The sequence below is a fragment of the Lepidothrix coronata genome, unplaced genomic scaffold (assembly GCF_001604755.1).
Source record: "Lepidothrix coronata isolate B3197 unplaced genomic scaffold, Lepidothrix_coronata-1.0 Scaffold23, whole genome shotgun sequence".
NCBI lineage: Eukaryota > Metazoa > Chordata > Aves > Passeriformes > Pipridae > Lepidothrix > Lepidothrix coronata.
In genome coordinates, this window is record NW_016690203.1 from 3,317,983 (window position 1) to 3,339,715 (window position 21,733).

The following is a 21,733-nucleotide window of genomic DNA, read 5'->3' on the forward strand; positions in this document are numbered from 1 at the left end:
ATACTGCTTTTTGTGAGATATACATTTCTCTCTTTGCTGAGCACAAAAAAAAATCAAGGATTATTATACATATAGGAGCTTTGTTTTTGTTTGAATTCCTTATTCATTAGTTTGTAAGCTGCAAGAGCTGAGCTAATTTATTTTTCCAGTGCATTCTCCCCTCCCTCTTTTTTTTTTAAAGGCACCATGTATGATATCCCAACATGACAGGAACTCAGTAAATCCCCTCAGTCTCCACACCGCTGTCTCTGAATGTCTACAAAGCTACTATGCCATAATCGCAACTCGCTGGCTCATTCACAGCTTTACATTATAAAGCAAACAGTCTAGACAGCTGAATGACAGAATTACTCTCTTTTCTCTTGCATTTATAGATATGCTGTCATCTTCATTTGCTTTTCTCTACTCTGTGCATTCTGATACACTAATGATTAGCTTTCCTGTTTGGATTCCACACTGACTCCGTGGCTCTAGGCTATAAATACAACCAGAGCCCAGATGACATCATGTCAATAAAGGTCCTGGGGAGCAGGGGGGAGGACCCCTACTTCTTTCCTTCTCCTGGTTAGCTGGTGGTAACCAGCTTTTTCAAAATGATTAACCAATCTGGCTTTACAATGGGATATTTTTCCTCATTCACATGGACGTATAAAAAGCCTAATGCCGGGAACCATCACTCTCTGCAGTGGGAAAAAAATGTTCAATTTGTGTAGAATAGGAAGCCTTCAATCATTTTCAGGTCTGTCAACAGTGTAATTGAATGTATCTGTGCAAGAAATATATGCAAAAAAGAGAAAAAGAATGAACAGCAATATGTGTTTGAATGCCTATAAAAGACATGTACCTAATAGTTTTTAAAAAAAAACCCCTTGGGTAACTGGACTGGGTTTGTTCTCACTGAGAAAGAAACTTTAGTCTATACTATTCCTGGTATTTTAAAATTGGAATGATGTGTACACACATATCATGTGGCATTTCCTCAATGCTAAAAGATAGTTAAATGATAGAAGTGTACTTTCTTGACTTCAATAAGTTGCAGAAACCTACGCAAGACTGATAATGTGCAACTAAGACTTACGGATACACATGGCAAGCTCTGGTGATGTTTATGACAAGGTTTTTATTATTTGGTGCTTTTCTTAATGTTTCTGTAACTGTCATTCTGGATTGCTGCAGAATCTCTTTTTACATCTATTCCTTTTTTGGTTTTTTTTAGCTTGTTTTGTTGCCATTTTTAAATGAAATTTCTAAACTTTACAGCTGAAAAAATCTCAAAGCCTTGACTTGAGGTCAGAAAGTTGTAAAGGTAAGAGAGAATCCATTGCCATTCTTACTGGAAAAGCTGAGAAAATCACACTGATAGCACATCAGCTCAGTAGGCCAAACCATGACCTACAGCCTTTACTCCAACCAGAGCTGGGACAATCCCAACCCTTCAGAACATTGCATTACATTATGGGCCGTTGGAAACTGTTCACTGGGGAATATTTTACCTATGAGCATGGAGAGTTTTGTGGGCCACTGGGTCCAGTTGTATTCACAGCCAATATAAATGACTGCTTGAGGCCTGTACCAATGGGAATTTTGCCTGTTCTCTGTGAGTCATGACCCACTTTTACTCTCTCAGATCAGGGACAGCTGGAAAAACAACTGATCCCTTCTTGCTTGGAACTCTAAATCTACAGTCTTGCCTGAAATATCTGTGCTTTTTTTCTTTTCCTTGAGTACCCTTGCCACTGAGACATACTGATTAGAAAAACTTTTAATTTGTGCCTCTAATAACAATAGTGACATCAAAAAATCAATAATTTATGTCATGTGCAGAGAGTTCTGATTTGAAAATAGGGAGTTTAATGCATTTTGTAGTGGGGAGCTAATGAAAAAGGCTGAACTGAAGGCCATGGAGAGACTGCAAGTGAAGACTTCATTCTCTGCATACTCCAAGAAGGAAGGCTCGAGGGTGGTCCTACAGAAGGGCTACATGATTGCTATTCCCAGGAATGATGCAGTGCTATTGTCCTTGTGCCCCCTAGAAACTACAAACGAGATTTCATAACAACTCCACAGCTTCCCTGAGCTTTCTAGTTGTGAGGGGAGGATTTAAATAGTTGCCACTAAAATAAGTATATAAATCAACTTGATAAAAGTGTTTTTTTCATTTTCTTGACAAAACGCTTTGCCTTCCTTCCAGAATTGGCCTAACCTGGACCTCAGCTTGGAGAATACTGAGTCTACAGGCCAGTATTGATTTTTCTCTCACTAGCTTATACCCTGACTTTAATGTCTGTCATAGAGTATCCCTGGGGAGCTAGCAAAAAGCCATTCTATTCCATGGCATTTCCAGTTTCCAGAGAAACACTGATCCCACTTACAGCCACGAAGTGGAAACCTCTTTTGCTTTCTTTAACGATCTTATATGTATTAGTACAGAAAAGGTTCTTAACCCTGAACCATGGCTTTCTGATTATTACCATGCTTATAAAAGTGAAAGCAAGCCTCTAAGTGCGCTGCATAAATAACGTAACAAATAAAAGCAAATGCAGAACTCGATGACATATAGGAATACAGGCTTTTAAATACGCTGCCTCTTGAAACTCTAGGTTACTTTCCTTACCTCTTGAGGCTCTTGACACTGAGATGCTAACACCAGGAAAGATCTCTGCGCTTGGAAAGCAGCACGTACCATCTCTGCCTGTAACAAAAGGAGGAATACAAATTAAACCTTAGCCTGTAACCTCCAATGCTGCTTCTTGGCAGCTCAGAGTCAAGCGTGACAGCTCAAATCTTTCTTGCCGCTTCTCATCTAAATCACAGCAGAGTTGACTGGAATGTATTGCAGTACTGACTTAGCTATAAATTTTTTTTTACATCTAAGATTAAGTTCCCTATATTTCTCAGATAGGAAATACGAGTTGATATGCAGGCTTTTGGTTATAATTTCTAAGATTAGTCACAGGAGGACTTAATTTTAACACTTCAGAGGATGTCTAGGCATTTTAATGGTGATGCTTATACCCAAGTGCAGGGTAAGAACTTATTACCACTGCGAACAGCAACCTGCAGACTTTCTGTTGAACTGGAACTTAGGCTGTAGTGCTGTTCAAGAAGAGTTGAGCTTGGCTCATTTGCTGAGGGACTATACTCTAATTAATTCCTTGCCTGTCATCTGTAGGCAGACTCTAAGATTGATGGCTATGAGAGATTGTGGCTGAGGGTTTTTGGGCAATTTTCCCTCACACAACTCTAGAATTTGGGTACAGCATGTTTACATGCTACCAGTGGGAATGGGAGGTAAATCTCTATACTCCTGGGTGTTCCCTACTGATCAAATTTCTGGTCCTTTTTGTTCATTTGAACCCTACGCATTTTCTGTACATTCTGAATGATGTACATTCTGATTAGAATCAGATTTTCAGTATCCCTATACCTCATCCAGGTAGATGAGCAGTGACTACGAGAAAGCATTACTGGTATAGAAAAGAACGATTCATAGCTAGTGTATATTGCTAAATAAAGATCAAACCAAACCAAATGCTGTTAAGTTAATCTAATATGAATAGGTACATTTATAATCACTTTGTGAAAGGGTGGGGAAGCTCATGCCATTTTTCCTTGGGGTTTTTTCAATCTAAAAAGAAAACAAGGAAATTTTATATGCAGGCATATATGGATGCAACTTAAAATACATAAAAGTCAGGAAATTTGAAGTTGTAGAAAAGTAAAACAGCCAAATTGTGTTTATTCATCTTAAAATGTGATGGCATGAATAAAACATGATCTGTTAGGATGAAAATCAGTACATGGAAGATGGTAAAAGAGACCCAACTTGGACAGTATTTGAGAGAAGGGGATAATATGGTCTGACAGGCTGAGATTTGGAAGGGTCTAATCATCTCTATAAATAGATAGAGAAATAAATAATAAGGGAACTTGTATGAACATAGGAGACTGCAATTTTCCAGAGAGAGACATAAATACCATCAATAATAGCAAGGTTTAGATATTCTTAGACATTTCAGATGACTGACTTTTTGGTACAGAAATTCATAAAACAACAAGGTGTGGGTTATTTTAAGCTTGGGGGGGGGGGTTGTGAGTGTGTGAGGAGAACCTTGTAGAACAGCTGAGCAAAAACTGATGCTCCTGGGGAGGAAGTGATTATGAATGAATTCAGAGCTTCTTAATTTGCAAGATGGACAAAAATAAATCTATAGCTAAGGCCTGGTACAAGGTAAAAATTTAGAAAATAGAAAAATCAGTGAAAGAACATGATTGCTCTGAGGACCTTAATGATTTGAATGCAGGAAAGGATGGATTTACATTAAGAATGGAAATAATCTATGTGCACTAGGCAGGAGGGAGAAATTGTAGGAAAGAGCTAAAGTCTCTGAATGAATAAATAACTAAAGCAACATACTAAGAATAGATACAAAACCTCCAAAGAGTGAGAAGAAGCCTTGATTATAAAGGAGAATTCTTCTGCATGCATTATAATATGTACAAGCAAAGGAATGATGGATAAAGGTCTTATTGAACTGTACCTTGCACAGAAAAGTAAAACAAAGGTATATTATTTTTAACTGCTGGAACAATAAAGAAATAAAGCAATGAAGTAGGGCCATGACACTGATCTGAAGGGTAAGCTGGGCATGCCTACATTATTTTTAATGTACAGCTTACCTGTTGTTGAATAAATGCTTTTCTCTAATTTCAAGGAACTGATGTACACAAAGATATTGAAAGGATAGCCAAGGAGAATGGTGATAAATCAATGGGAATTAGATCACTTGAAAGAGAAGTCAAATAGCTTAGTGTGACAAAATCATCAGGTCCGTATTATTTTTTTCTAGAGTACTGAAGACACTGACAGATGGAAGAACAAGTAGAAAAGATTTTAAAGATATATCATTTGGAGATGGTACTAGATGACAGAAGTATGCAATGACGAATTGGGCAAATATGCCCAAGAAGAAGGGGGGAAAAGTATGTCAAGTGATATCATCGCTGTTAGTTTGACCTCAGCACCATGAACATTTAAACCAGATTTGAAACACGTCATTAAAACACATATGAATATTAAAAATGGGAGAAATTATGACACCATCTGTGTTTAAAATCATTACTTTGTTTCTTAGAAAAGGATAATGTGTCAGATCTTGTATATTTAGATATCATATAAAATGCTTATTGTACTCATAGAAAACTCATACTTTGAGTGGCAGTGATGCAAACTAGTATTAAAATTATTCAGTTGGATAAGAAGCTGGATAAACAGAGGCAATAATAGTGTATATTAGAGGTGGTGTTATTTGAGAGGAGGAAAGTTGCTAGTTGTGTTTCTCAGAGATTAGCTTTAGGAGCAATCAATATGGTTATTAGTGTCCTAACAGGAAGAATTAGGTGTGCACTCATAAAATTCATAGGAAACACAAAGTTAGGAGGTTTTAACATGGTCAAGAAGGACTAACTCATCACTTGAGAAGGGTAAGATGATTTTGTTGGCACAGGTAATATGAATTGGATAGAATTTAGCAGTCCTCCCTTGCTGCCCCTTCTAGGTATAAACATGGAACTGATTAATTGGAAATACTAAAGACTGGAAAACACAAGTGTAAAAGCCAGGAGGGTTGTTTTATGAAAAGAGCTTATGCAGTTCTACAGTGGATGTAGTAAAGTATTTTCAGTAAAGCTACAGAAGTGTTAGTACTATTGGAGAGAACCTCCTCTGGAATTCTGTGCAAAGCATTATTCACCTGCATTCACCTGATAAGGTTAAATCAGAATTGACACAGAGACAACCTACTTGTTTAGAGCAATAAGTATCTGTCATACAAAGATAAATTTTCAGTTTCACTTGTTTTGCTTAGCAACAGAGTGGCTGAGGAATATGAGGATTCTTTCTCATAGACAATGTAAATAATAGAGAATGAAGAAAAGGTCTGAAAACTGGGTCATAAGTAAACATAGTCTCAAATTTAGAAGCTTTCCAACAATCCAAAAAGTGAAGTTCAGAAGAGACCTTTCAAATTCCTATAAAGAGGTAGAATTATTTTAAGAGAGAGCTTTAAATGTTGATCAAACAGATAATAAACATGAGTAAAGAGTCCTTAGATATCGAAAGTTAAGATTGTTTACTGAGTTCTTGAACATATACTGAGCTGTAACATCAATGAGTTTTGAAAAATGAGCCTGGCACTTTGTTTGCACTGCATTAAACACATGCATTTGGGATCCCAGTGGTCGCTCAAGGAGGCCAAGCAGGAATTTTTTCTCCACTCAGAGCATACAGTAACAATTAGTTTCTTGTCTGATTGTTCATCTCTTTCTGATGAAGTACTGGAACTTAGTCAGAGCTGGAGACAAGACTGTTGGATGACACACACTGATGTTCCTAAAAGACTGGCATTCCTTGAGTATGCCTTATACATGCTTGTCTGACAGATGTGAAAACTATGGTTGGATGTGGAATCAGGATGCACTTTTCCTCCAGACTTGTATTACTCCTTCTCCACTACTGCAAAGTGTGGCCAAGGCCACTTTCTCAAAATGTCTAGGAGCTGTCTTTAAGAAATATTCTGCTATTGAAGACACCCAAGCCAATGGTAACATTCTTTTGAGTTACATGTGGTACATTTAAAGGGTGGCTTTTTACATTTTTTTTATTATCCAAAATTTATTACAAGATGTTGGAAACATTCAGCGGTCAGCGGACTAGATAATGATCGCAAGGCTTGTGCTGTATGCCCAAAATCTATCCAGTCCAAAAAGCTTGTAACTGTGTAGGGATCAGAGCAGTTACATCTCTCACCTCTGAATTTAAATCTTAATCAAAGGATCATGCTAACACAGTATTTGCATTTTACAAGAAGAATTTTATGAGACTTCTGCCACAGTTACTTCCTTCTTTCTGCAACAGCTTTAAAAATAGCTTTCAGAGTTTCACTGTTTCTGAGCATGAAGTACTTCTTTCCATGCATCCCATCAAAGTACTAGAAGAGCTTCTTCTCATTAAGAATGCATTAGTTCAGTCCATCACCATTCCAGTTCTTTCTTATAGTCTTTGAAACGTGACACTTCATTGCTACCTCCTTCTGCTTAGTAGGCAGGCTGTGTAACTAAGCAGAGAGCACTACACTTTTAGAGGGAGATGACACTTTCATTAGACCCCCATACCCATACTCACTAATGAGTGAAAATGGAGCAGGGAGGATTTTTCTCAACAACTTGTGGAGCTCTGCCAAAAGACTGCCACAGAACAAATCAGCTGAAACTCATTCAGTTATACTGATTTACAGTAATGAAGCCTGAGTGTCAAAAATGCATAGGAATCATGAGCAAATTTATCACAGCAGAGTAGACCACAAACTCGCACACATCTCTCTGCAGACAAAAATGCACATATTTTGGAGGAACAGATAACTAACATCTGAAAACTCTGGGTAATCCTTTTGGCATTCTTGGTATTATGCATGGACACATCAATCATCAAACAGATTCCTCAGATGAGGAAGGAAGCAAGTTCATTAAAGCATTTCCTACTCTGCTTTTAGCAGTTTGTACCAGAGGCTGGAGGAGATCGCTGTGACCTGAATGCCAGGACCACGTGGCGTTCCATACACCACCCCGGTTTCCCCACCAGTAAATTGTGGAATAAGGCATCTTAATCCTTTACTTCATGTGTATTTGACAGCTGACTTAGGTGACTGATATGGCTGGAAGAGCTGAAGTCTGACACGTATGCCATGAGAGCCCAATTCCATGCCTGTGGAAACCTGTGGCAGTGACCCCTCTGTCACCATTGCAGTAGCAGCACAGACAGACCTCTTCCCAGTTAAGCCTCCAGAAGTTAATGGACGAATCATACCTACTTACAAATCACGTTTTTAATAGCAACTGGTTTAACCTTCTCTGCCACAATATAATGCCAACTTCTGATAATTCCCAGAAGCCACTGCTTGAAAAATTGCCAGAGGCTCTGTGAGAGATGTTTAATGAAGACAATGCTTCTGACCTGTTTGAAGGAACATGAGTACAGATTTCATCCAGACTTGCACTTTCAGATTGAGTAGATGTAGATGCACTGAACTTGAAGCTTAAACTACCAGTTTGCTTTGGAAAATTGCAGTTCTCCTGAGCAGATGTGATTTTAGGATCTGTCTCTCATTTTCAATGTTCTATTCAATCTAAGTTGACCAGCACTATGGTATCCAAGCAACAAAAAATATAAATATTATTTATGTGACAACAGCTTGGCAAACTACAAGAACAAACAGGCACATGCATTCAGATCTCAAGTTACATGTAAATTGAGTATTTGAAAAAATAATAAAACTAAATAGAAGTAAGAGAAACAAACATAGGATTTCCTAATGACATTCAATCATGAAAATTACCCTATTGACCTCATAATATTAAATTTGTCAAATGCTATTGTATTTAATACCATATTTCCTCAGTCATAGCACTGAAAAGCACAATGTAAATATCAGAATCCCCTGGACTTCTGTTGTTGGAGAATACTACACATCTGTATATATATATATATATATATATACATGCTAACTTTAACAGTGATAATTTGCAAGTCAAAATACAGTTCTATATATTTTTGATTTCCAAAATATACTTAATGTCTTTATTCTGAAACCAAATAGTAAAGAGGATATGAGGGAATAGATCTGGGATTTAGTGATCCAGAGTTCTAAATGTAGTTTCCACATAAATAATTTTGAGTCCTTTGTGTCTAGCAAAAGACACAACGACTGACAGCAAATGACAACTACAGATCGAGCTTCCCTGTTTTGAGCAAAGACCCCAGCATTTCTCTAAAAGGGACAGCACTGCCAGAGGAAGAGAAACAGTTTATCTTTTACATTCTGCTTTCAAAAGCCTCTTCAAAGCAAAGTGGTGAAGTGGCTGGTGGCTTGAAGGGAGAGGAAAGAAATGGAAATAGAATGGAGTTTCGATTAAATAAGGGGCTGCCATAGAAACTATCCAGGCCTGCTAAAGAGACGGTATTTATTTTGTACAGCCCATTGGCTGATACAGTTTTTTAAAAAACTGGACCAAGAGCTGAAGAGTTAGTGGCAGTTCTCCAAACAGAGAACTTTTTATACTGGAAAAGGAAAGAAAGAAAAAAACCTGTCACCTTTCTCTTAACAGTCCATGCAGAAAACAGGGTTGAAATTCAAGTTAGAATTGAAGTCAGAGGGAGATTTGCCACTGATTTTGATAGAGCCAGAAGCCACCCCAGATATTTTCTATTTTCAGACACATACATTTGACTACTGCCAATCAGCTGTCCTCTGTTACTGGGGTTTTTTTAGTGTTTTTTAACCTTCATGGCTATGTCTATATTGGGGAATTTTTGTTAAAATTTCTCTCAGTGCTATCAATTGTATCAGTGTTGGTCTCTCTAGACGTTTATATCTACCAGTGTATTAAACACTGTGTCATGTAAGTGTGCACAGTGCTAGTAAATATTACTTATTTGTTATTTAAGAGTAGCATCTGTATCTAGGTTCATTAACTTTACCTTTTAGTAAGTTTGACTTTGACTTAAACCACTCAGAGTTCTTATCTGGTGGAGCTAAAACCATACTGGTCATAAAGATCTTTCAGTGCTAATGACGTAAGACAGGTGGATAGAATTGTTTGGGGTAAATTGTTACTGCCATTTTACTTCTCCACATGAAACATGAACTGGACAGATGTACTGGAGTAAAGGGATATCTAAAGCCACAACAGTTGGTTTTACATTAATTACAATATTATTGCCTTGGGTAAACAGGTTCTGCATCTTTTGCACCAATAAAATTTGCCAGTGTTCCAGAATTGCCTCTAAACTCTCTCAGTTTTAAATGACGTGAATTTTTCTGATTGATCTCAAGGGACTGTTAACTTTGAAACCTAATGAATACTGTCAAAAATGTCAGCTTTGTTAAATAATTAATTATTAATATCGGTAGCAGAAGCAGTCAATTCATCTGTCACTGTTTCAAACAGATATAAATATTTGGCTTTAGGGCCATTGTGGCTACTGATTATTGCCAAGTGAAGCAATAGGAGATTGTATTCACCAAAAATGTCTCAAATAACCTTTGCTATCCATTAGAGAAGAAGAACAAGTCCAGACCAAAGCTGTTGACCAGCTGATGCTCTCCTAAAGCTCAGGCTGCTTTTTTGTCTTCCAGATTCACAAACTCTTCATGAATATGTTTTTCAACAGCGAAAAATCTGCAACTCTCTTGACCTCTGTTCATTTCAACTTTTACATGGAAGTTCCAAAACCAGATGTAACGTACTGATAGTTAGGGATTCCAGAAAATTCAGCATAGAAAAATACCGAGAACTCTATGTAAAAATAAATAGTCCACACATTAATGAAGATGCCTATTTAGAGACTAAAGTAGTGGGGCTTTTTTTCAATACCTTTCTGAACAGTTTTGAAAATGTTCAAGAATTCAAGTTTGCCATTTACATTGCAGACTGCTGTCTTCTGCAAAGAGTCAGTAGCCTGCTAAGAGATTTCAAAGCTGTCTCACTGCACAGCACACATTTAAAAGCCTCAACATCAGTAGAAGTAAAAGATGCTATTGGCACATTGCAACATCTGATCTAGGTTTAAGCACCTAGTCCCTGGTGCTTATCTATAGACTGGACATGCCCAAAATGCTTTGTCAGCTGTGCGGGGATTTGTGATAACATTTTCTGCCTTATAATGTGTAATTAGTGATAATCATAGAAACAAATGACTGACAAAAAGAGCCAAACATTTTAAAAACAAACATAAAAACATCATAAGAAGGAATTGCTTTTATACAGTGCAGAGGAAGCATCACTAAAATCTATATTAGGCCACTATTGCTGGCTTTTTTCCAGTGGAAATAAATGAAACTAACATCATTATGTGAATATTCTTTGTATCACGTGTCAAAGATTATGCAATAACAAAATGTAACTTTTTTTTGTAATCAGTATTAGGAAGAGTAGTGGCACCCCAACCTGCACAGGCATTCGTGGAAGCTTACCACAGTCTTCCTGAGAGAGCTCTTCTAGCTCTTTGTGCTGACTAGCCTACAAAAGCAAACAGGTTTCTCAAAGAGAGGTGAGAAAGGAAACCCATCCCAGTTCAGGATTTCACTGAAGAACAGAAAGTGCAGTACATTAAAGTTTCTCACACTTTCAAATTTTCTAGTTTCTACTATTACTTGGAGCTACAGTCTGTATCTCTGAAAGTGTGCATTACTTCTTTAAATAAACAGGAGCCACATACCATGTACTGAAGAATGAAGTCCAAGCTTTGGTTTTTATTAAGATCAACAGTTTTAAAATTCAGGTTCCTTTTTTTTTCCTCATGGACATCTGAGCTCAGAATCCTTTGGAGGACCTGGTTGCCTGTGTTAAGGAACTATTTGTGGAAAGACCTCATTTCCCTGAGGAAAAGCAAACCTACATTTCCTCCACGGAACATATCCTGTAAACCAGCACATTGGACAACCACAGAGATCTTGGGGACCCACAGGTCTCACTGTGATCTGTACAAACAATCTTTTGCTGCACTGGCTGCAGGCACTCTGGTTATTTCTCTGATGGGTTGTTTTGCCCCTGAGGCCTGTTATTAAGCAGCCCCACTCCCTATCCCCAGCTATTCTGTCAGAAGCCCTTCTCAGTGAAGACCCAAATCCATGCTGAGGAAATTTCAGAAAAGACCTTATGATTTCACAGGCTTTAGGATGTCATTCGTGTGTCCCCAGTTTAACATATACAAGTTCTAAGCAGTTCAGATGCGTATCTCTGTAAATTAAAAAGATTACAGCACTTGTCCTAAATATTCTTCTAGCACTGTTCACTGAGCACTTGACTGAGGAACAGATTTCTTGACTTTGTGTGACAAATACCAAATTGCCTGATACAAAGACTGGAGACCCATTCATTTCTAAGAAATTGTACTAACTTTGGAGAGAAAGTTTGGACAAACAGGTTCTTATATTGAAAAGACTGTTCTGCCTCTCATGCACTTCAAGACAACTGGTGACATTGCCCACGCACCTCATTCTTCATGTAGTCCCACTGAGCTCCCCAAAAGTAACTCAAAGGCTCACAGCACCAAACCTGTCTCCTTGTAAATTCACTTTCACTTTTATCACCTTAGAAGAATCCCAGGCCCCAATCAAAATTTGCTAACATGGAAATAAGTTCATAACTTAAACCTCAGACATCTATAATAATATTTAATATTTCTTCCCACCTGAACTATGTTTCTCTTTTCAGAGGTGTTAAATATCAAAAGCCTGTGTGTACTTGTAGAGGGAGCCTCAGCCCCTCTGAAAGGCAAGGTGCTTACCTATGGTACACAGTGATATGACTGAAAATCAGATCTGAACTAAGGTGGTTTTTTAAACAGAACATGTATTAAAGCAACGAGGAAGAAATATGTCAGCCTCAAAGATCTATCTAAAAATCCTTAATGAATCTTTTCATTATATCTCTGGGATTTAGAATAAAACATACAATTAAACTTATGAAACTATGTAGCAATACTTAAACTCCTTTGTAGTTCAGATTAATTGTGGAAATATATAGTTCAATTTATGGACGTCAATAGACTAAAAGAAGTTAGCAGTGACAGTCTTATGGTTTAATCTAGTCTAATGGACTCTTCAATATTCACAGATGTGAATATATTGATCATGCAATTCATACGGGATAAAAAGAGGCAATGCACATTTGTGGCCACATTATACCCTCATCACTCCTGACAGCACTCCCAGCTTATTTAAAACAACATTCAAACCGCACATTGGTTTCCCTTGTGGCTTAATTCTCATTATTCACTGAACTCCTTTTTACTAGAAACTGACTGAAGAGCCAGATTCTGAGCTCATTGTTTGGTTTTTTGCTGACTACAATGAACAGCCTTCTCAGTTTCCAAGCCCAGCATTTCTATACACTCAAAACTGTTGCAACCTCCAACTAGCAAAATAAAATCAGGTCAGGGATGGGGAGGCAGATGAGTGAAAAGAGTGTGCACGTGCTCTTCAGAAAGAATGAGACTGAAAATTAATAAAAGACTTGCTCAGAGCCTGTAGCAACAAATGACATCAATCAAGCATGTGAGATGTGTGTCCCAAAACAGAAAAAAATGGGGGGGGGGAAGCATTCATGGGTGCATATTTCTCAGCTCGAAACAAATGGAGTTATACAATTTTACTACTCCAACTTGAAAAAATCATAATTCTTCACAAGAAAAATAAGAACCATGAGCACCAGTAAAAAGAATTTTCAGTCACAAGACATTAGTGCTGATGACAATTGTAAGGATACTGTCTTGGTTTTTCTAATGGATCTTTTCTCGGTTTTATAACTCCTCTGTCTTGTTTTTTCTGGTGGATGAAGATAGTGTAATTTGCCAGTGGTTCACTGAAAATCACTGTTGTGAGAACAACAGCCTCACAACTTGGCCTCACTGTTCTGAGGCCAAGTGCCTGATATGACTGGACCTATGCTCTCTAAATCCTAGCTGTTTTGAATCAGAGGGAAAAGTAAAGGTCCCTTTACCTTACCAAGGCTTCCTTGTGGACCTTGCCAACTCCACGTCTCCAATCCTCCCTACCAAGTTTCTCCTGACTTTACACTAGCAAGTGTCCTACACAATGGCTTTGCAACAGGCTTGTGGAGACCCTCTCACACCATACTTAAGGCTGTGAGTGCAGCTGGTCCACATATTAAAGCTATCTGTCATTTAGCTAGCTTATTTAGCCATGTAATTTTATCACTTTATGATTTTTAGTTAAGCTGATGCAGTGGCTTTCAACTTGTGGGACAATTATGCCTCTAGTCTACACCTACTTCTCCTGGAAAACCACTAAGAAAAAGTGGTTTCCTGCCAGTTGACTTGCATTTGCTCTTAAAGGTCTTCAAGGAAAAAATTTAGAGGGCAGCAAAACTAGCATGAGTTAAGCATATGATCAGTTCTGATTTTGACTTCAAATGGCTGAAAATATAATGTATACCTTGATTAATTGCTGCAATCATTAGTTAAATTAATTGGTAAAACATGGACCTTAAATATATTATGCTGAATTCATCTGGTCAATTAAAGAGCCCTTCACAATCAGAATTTTTTTCCATGTGAGCAAGTTATCTAACATTTTCTTGGACAAACATGATGGATTTTTCTTTGGTTTCTCACTGCATATAAGGTTTCCCAAACAAATCATTTGGATACCTTTTCTCGCATCCTTGGGAGATCAGAAAATGCCATTGTACTGGGTAAACACACACAGATATTATCCCTGCTTTTAGGGGGCAACCATTTTATACCTTGGCCTAAAATGGTCCCTGATCAACTGCAGTACTTTGAAATCAACTACTCATGGGTTTAGTCAGGAACTACTCCATATGCAAAGAAGCCCCATGAAAACAGGTTATGAAGAACTCTTGACAGCATTGAGTGTTTGTGTTTCTGATTTCTTATGTTTCTGACTGAGAAAATGCCATATGGAATGTTCTCATTATATATTCCCACCACCACCTCCCTAAATTTATAGGTGTATATTTTTCATGCCAGCAATACACAACTAAATGCCCAGAACTGGCCACCACGGTGTTGTATTTTTCAATACTGTCTGTTTGACTTTTGTCTCCTCCTTGCCTTTTTAAATAATAGGAAAAGCAAGTGGTATGCACTGCAATGTCATTGTCAAGAAACTCATCCAGCTCCCATCAAAATGAATGGAAAAACTCCCACTCTTTCAGGGGGTGTTGTTCTAGACTCACAATGGACAGGTTCCTCATGATAAGGAGCCATCTTTATTCCCAACCAGGTGTCTTAAAGCCAGACAGATGCAACCATGTCTGCACACCCATTACACCTGACCCAATAAATCCCGCCTGTTTTGAAAGCCAGATTCAATCCCTAGACCACACCAGTAGTAGTCCTTCGGAAGAGAGCAATCAAAGGTTGTAAAACTCCTAAAAATGTTACTTTTTTCTGGGTTAGGCACCTGGCTACATTGTGTATAATGCATTTCCACCTTTCTTATCCTATTCAAGTGAACATTCTTTATTGCTTAGGTTATGAAGGATCTCATAGTACATATACAGGGTGAGAAATACAGCTGAATTAGCATTACAAAATCAACTTTAACACTGATAGATTTCCAAGGTTGCTTTTTTTGGTCGATGATGTAATTTTATTTTCACTTTTATTGGACAGCACTACCGTTTTCTACGCTTAGTCTCTTTCTTTCAGCTGACTGCATTTTATATGCTGTAAAAAATGTTTGTCTTCTTTTTTATGTATTGTCATATGTTTTTCCCAGTCCTGCAGCAGCTACTTGGTTTGGTGTTTATTTCATGTAGCAGAAAATACCTATCACAGAAACGCAAAGGCAGCCTGACAACAAGCTTCTCTCTGGGCATGTTGACATCATCCTCCTCTCTGAGCTCTAATTCAACTTTCAACACAATGCCTAAAACCACACAGCCTCTGAGCACAAAGGATGAACACGAGAGTACACTTGTGCATTCTGTTGCCCTGTAAGCAAATCGCCTTGTTAATGAGGAATCAGTCAAATAATGGCTTTGATAGTCTGCATTTAGATTAGCTAAGATAAAGTGCAAAAGTGGTTTTTTTTTGGTGTAGCACAGACAGCAGCACATCCTGTTCAAAGTTTGGGGCTATGAACGTCATTGACTAATTCTTTGACATCTGTCATATGAAAAGGCACCGTGCAGCTATTTCATGTGTCCTAAATACTCTTTGGAAAAAAAAGAGGCAGCTAGGATTTTTTAACTTCACTGATAGGCCAAACTGGAGCAGCACTTTGCAAAGTGTATATATACCTCATAAAAGACATCTCATTTCAGCTGTCTGTTTATATTTACATGGACTATACCCAGAAGAAGAAGAGAAGAATGTCATTGCTTTCACGTAATAGACAAGGAGAGAAATTCTGTGGTTATGTGCATAAGACCAACGTTTGTGGGGTGAATATTGCTTTCTCTGCTCATCATGAAAAGAAATCAGTGCATGCACAGAAAGAACCCCTGTAGATTAGATAATGTGCTATGAATTGCTTCTCTGTGCTTCCTTGTTCGTGTAGTCATATATGTAATGAATTGCATCTCAACTCTCTCCCAATAAGTGAGCAAGCGAACCAACAGCCATTTCATTTCTGAATGTTCCAAGGTGGTTGCTTCTCTGAGCTCTGCATTTCAGCAGCTGCAAGCTGATGGAAGAGAGGAGGGAAAAGACATCCATATTTTTTAAAGTTTTCCATTCCAAGCTAAATAGCTTGGATGAGAGAAGAGGGAACATAACTGAATCACACAGACAATCTGTTCTTTCAACTGGTGGGGTTGGTAGGTTAAAAGGTTTTTACAAATAAACAAGTAAAAGAAAGGCAAGTATTAGCTTATGTTTTTGACAGAAGGCTGTAATTATGCTCTGCTCTGTCCCACATAAAATACTAAAATATGGAAATGTTACATTATCTATCTTTCTTTTATAGAACTAGTACATTCTCTTCTTATCGTGATGTCTGATCTGGTACATTATTCAAACTCAAGCCAAAGTATTCCACCACTTGAGTTATCACTTAAACAAAAACAACATGAAGAAGCTCATAATAAACACATCACAAAAACCTGCTCCTTGGCCTTCTAAAATTTTGCTTTGACAAGGAGAAGAGCCCATCAAACCTGCTTGACCACCTTCCTCATTGGGACACAATCTGAAGGTAGACCATGTCTTCCACAAGCAGCTCTTTGTCATCCTTGGCACATTTTCTGCAGTGCTGGATGCAGGTGGGCAAAGCAACGGGACGGTGCTCTCAGCTGGGCAGAAAAGAACTGGTTTATACTGATTTTGAATTTCCCTCGTTCTGACAGAAGAACGGTTTGGTGTTGGCACATACGGTGAGTCAGATTCAGGGCTGTTATAACCTTAATAGTTGGTGACAGCTTCCTCTCACTGGTATGTCAGGCCAAAGACACCTGCTTGGTAGCAGTCCTGCCACACTGTTAGTCACTGACTTCACATTCTCTGTTAGTTACGACATGGACAGCAGAAAGTGGTTCCATAAAATTTGTGCCTGTAGGGGGCTTTGTATTTCATAGAAATATCCATATAATCACTGGATCTTTATTCCCCAGTGACAGGACAGGGAAAGCATCTCAGCTGTTTAGGGTAATTTGTTTTAAATAGACTATGTAAAAACCCTAGCCATTCTCTCTGTCTTTTAAAAAGTGGTTCATTTCTTCAATGCAGTTGACCTCAGAGATCCACCACTGCAGGTACTGTAATTTGAATGAGAAATATGCTGCTCTCAAGATTGAGTCTAAGCAGAACTCTGATAAACTGATCTTCGTAAAATTCACTATGCTGCTGTGTTTAACAAAGCCAGGAGCTAGCTATTAGTTCTTTTTTTATTATTTTATTTTGTTCTCTTTCAATAGACTATTTAGAGTACAGCACGCTGAAAAAATTGGAATGAGGCTCCCCAACAGATATTAGTTGCGTCTGTATTCTTCCTTTTGCCAGGAACACAAACCACACAATCATTACGGCAATCAGCACAAAACACAACATGTTAAATCCCTCATTTCTTTAGCATAATATGAAGTCTCTCTTTCTCTCATATTACCATTCTGGTCTGTCAGGTATGTGAGGTTTTTCAAGGCAACAGGTGTTTTTTGAAATAAAATACAACCTTCCCTTCAGCTCATTATGTGAAAGAGACAGCAGCTGCAAGTATAATGCTGAGGGACACATGGTCTATAAGACACCCAGAAGAAAAATACTCCTTGTTCCACTTGTTAAGGTAAAGCACAGATGTTGCTTCAGTGATAAGCATGAGCATAAGGCAACCACAGTCTGCTCCATGTTGTAAATTCAGAATCTAAGATTTCAGAATATTTAGTAGGCTGCAATCAGAATCACCGGTTTCTTTATGTAAGGAAAGCTAACGCAATGTCTAAGCTCATAGTCCTAACAAATACTCCTTTATCACAGCTTGCATTACACTATCATCAACAATATGCTAGGGACTATTCACAGACATGGCAGATAAATTATTAATAATCTTTTATGTGGACTCAATTATGAGTATCAAATAGTGACAAATGCATAAATTAATACATTTACTGATTTAAACATTTACAGATAGTGTATATTAAAAAGGTTTTAGTCATTTAGAATGTTAAATGCAATACTTTTCCCTGCTTAGTGTTGGTACTAAGGCTATTTCTGGATCACTCAGATCTAAACTGTTGAAAAATCAACTTCAAAATAATGATGTCTAATGAATGCAATAACCAAGTTAGAACTGATCCTTTCCAGGGAGCAATCCTCTGCTTAGTCAGGTTGATAATTCCTCCTCTTCCCCTCCCAGCCCCATTTATTAATTTTCCCTAATTTCTCTGAAGAACAAAGTACATACATTGTAGCTTATAGTATAATTGTTCAGGCTTTTTCAAATAAAAAGGAAGTGCAGCATTTCCTTAGAAACACAAAGATCCTCTAGAATTCCTTGATCTCCTTACTTCCTCCTGTTTCCTAGGCCTAACTAGGTCAGTAATTCTGCCCTACAAACAAGAACATATAACACCATAGAAAAAAAACACAGTTCAAAGAATAATTCAGTCATCCTGCTCTGTGAGTAGGCTGGTTGCTTTGGCTGTCTTGAAGAATATTTATGTTGGCCTTGCAACATGAATCCCGGTAGGCTGTAGGACTGCATGTTTTTCTCGCTACAGTGTTTGTTACGTGGAGCAGCAGCTGCAATCCACTGAGAATTGTACAGAGAAAGGCCGGGTGGCATGGACCTACTAGGAGTCAAAAGTTTCACACTCCTTCAGATTCAGCTCAAACTGATGCTGGCTCTTTTGTGTGTGGGGCGGGGTTTTTTTCCAAAATCTATATCGGCAAGCTGCTTGTAAGATGAGTCCATTCCTTGTCATTCTATCACCACCGGTTTTAGAGAAGACTAGCTTAAAAAATAAAATGAAAAACACAAGTTCTGATCACAGGAGGTTCATAAAGTTAGGAAGTATTTTCATCATGAAAATGACAGCATAGTACTTCCTTACCGTAGCATATGTAGTAAAAAATGGGTCATTTAAATGGATGACATACTAATTTTTTAGTTTGCTATATGGTTCCAAATGAAAGAGATGTAAGTATTAAAAACAAACAGTCAAAAGAACAAAATCTCTGCTTTAACTGTAATGATGATATACATGACTAGAAAACAACCACAGGAAGCTACCATTGCTTGGGCTCACCTAGTGTTTGCTACTCATTTGCTGACATATGTTCTCAGTTGTGTCCCTGTCATGCAAAGAGCTTAGCAGCCAATGTGACAATTCAGATTGCTTGTGACTGAGAAGTCTTCAACTTTTGGTGCTGTAACAGGCAAGCAATCTCTTCTTATCAACCTTTTGTCCTTCCTGAACCAACTGTACTCAGTGTGTTATGCCAGACTATTACTACTAGAAGAATTAATAATTCAGAGGTAATTCTGCTATTAAGATTCTACTCTACTTGTAAATCAAGGCTGATCACACAGATTCCAAGACTTGTGTACTTCTATCATCAGAAGAAAATCTGAGTAAATACTCACATGTGTCTTCACGTCACCTTCAAGAATCTTGCTGTACCTGAGAAACTCCGCAACACTTCCGTTCAGCAGCCTATCAAAGGCTTCAACGTATGGTGCTATGCCTAGAAAAGAAAAGAATTCCATTACAATGGGTTCATAAAGTACATAATGCATAGGACATTCCTGTGTAATAGGTGGAGGAAATATACCATAGAAACAGAGGAGATTGCTGTAACTTCATTTCTGATTGGTGAAGTCACTGAAAATGGATGTATAATTATTTTTTTATCCTAGCTAGAAAATAAAAAAAAATCTTGCTCTTGGTAGAACTTGAATAGAAACATGATGAGAATTTACTGTGTACAATGTAGTGTTTGTCTTAAAATGACAAGTGCTAAAATAAACACTTCTCAGCCCTTCAAAGGCCTAGTGACCTGAGAAGTATTATTGTCTTAACAAAATTCTCCTGTTAAAGTATTATCCCTTAAAACGAATCTGCACCACAATCAACAACTATTTTTATACTACCCACCCATTCCTGAAGGTCTTTGTACTGTTTGTTGGCTTTGAATAGCAATCCATTCCATTTCCAGGAAGAAAGTCTTTAGAATGAGTTGACATAAGACTTGTGCAGTGAGATGTGGCTTTGTAATCTCCTGTTTTGTCATCTCACCTTATGAAACCGTCACCGGACAAAGAAAGCTCAAACAAGTCTTCTAGATGACATATCTCATAGACTACATATGTGTTATACAGTCTAACATTACAGGAATAAAACTGCTATTTTCTATATGGTGTACAGAGCAGTTTCCTGATAAAGTGGACACTCAGAAAATGCAGACAAGGCTCAATATCTTATGCTCCTAGCTTCTACATGACTCTGTGTACCTGTTGAGATAGCAAAAATAATCTTTCCTTGGATGCCTCCCAGCCCTCCCTTTACTCCCTGACATAGCCTCATGTCTTGTCTATGCCTCAGAACCTTTGCCAGATACAGCATGAGTGACACACAGGTGAATTTATGGCATATGTAGGATCTGAGGGATCAAGGTTAAAATTCTTCCCAGTCTCTCTCCCTTATTAATGAAGCCCGAAGATTGGTCTGAAGAGGTACCAGGCTTTACTCAAAAAATCTGCTTTAACCTTCTGGCACTATATGACAATTGTGTCCAAATTCATAATCTTTGAAAGCCTTCTTTATTCCACAAGAGTCATCTGGCTCCTTGACAGAAAAAAAGACAGGCTCTGGCAACTGGAGTTTGCAGTGGTCTGTGTGAAAAAGAAAATGTACTTAGCTAGGTGGAATTTCGAGGCTCCTTTTGTTCTCTTGATGTCATTCACCTATAATTCTAGGAATTTCTGGGCGTTCTTCCATTTTAAGTGTTTGTATGCAAACCCCTCAAATGACCCAGTATACAAAAGGTTTTAGTGGTGAAGATGCTTCTGAAAGCCCATTTATGTTCTTTGTCAAAATCTGTGTATGTTTTCAAAAGAATCACTGTAACCTTTTACTTTATAGCAGAGTTTTACATCGCAGTTCACCAAATGGCAATTGTCCTATGCAAAACTAGAAAGCAACCATGCTATTTTTTCCTATTCAGTACAGCTAACTCTCAGGAGCATTTACTAGAATTTGCTGCAGGCTGTGCAGAGCAATTGAATGATTTATTTGCAATCCTGCTGTTGTAATGCCATTTAGGAAAACAGTAAACGTACAGGTCTCCCGTCCTCCTCGTTATTTTGTTGTTTCTGAAAACATATTAACTGAAAAGTCAAGTTGGTTTTTTTTCTAAATAATTCTAACTATGGATTGGTCTTTTAGGGCAGGGGGGGCATGGTAGAAGAAAGCAATATATCTCCATTTCCACTAGAGATTTAAAAAAGGTCATGCTCTGGCTGAGTGTCAGTTTTAATGGAGGAAAAGAAAAGAGACCTGTAAGACTCTTTACTCTGCAGTGGCTGTGGAGGGCATGTGAACCTCCACAGAGGCACAGTAACACGGGCATACAGAACAGCGTTCGTGGCGCTGTAGGCGTATCAGTCACACAAGCTGAAGACTTTCCTAACTGCACAAGCAAAAGCTAATTCCTGAGTCCCCGTGTGAGACAGCTCTGCCTGAAGATGTG

At 38.0% G+C, this 21,733-nt stretch overlaps 1 protein-coding gene across 2 annotated transcripts in view; it reads right to left on the reverse strand.

Moving 5' to 3' along the window:
- Positions 1–21,733, reverse strand: part of CAP2 (CAP, adenylate cyclase-associated protein, 2 (yeast)) — a 68,777-nt gene that overhangs the window by 33,559 nt on the left and 13,485 nt on the right. For both annotated transcript variants that reach the window (XM_017808488.1, XM_017808489.1), the window contains 2 exons: positions 19,629–19,729; positions 2,615–2,692 (listed from right to left, as the gene is read on the reverse strand). In XM_017808488.1, the coding sequence (XP_017663977.1) occupies positions 2,615–2,692; positions 19,629–19,729 (179 nt within the window). The remainder of the gene's footprint in view (positions 1–2,614; positions 2,693–19,628; positions 19,730–21,733) is intronic.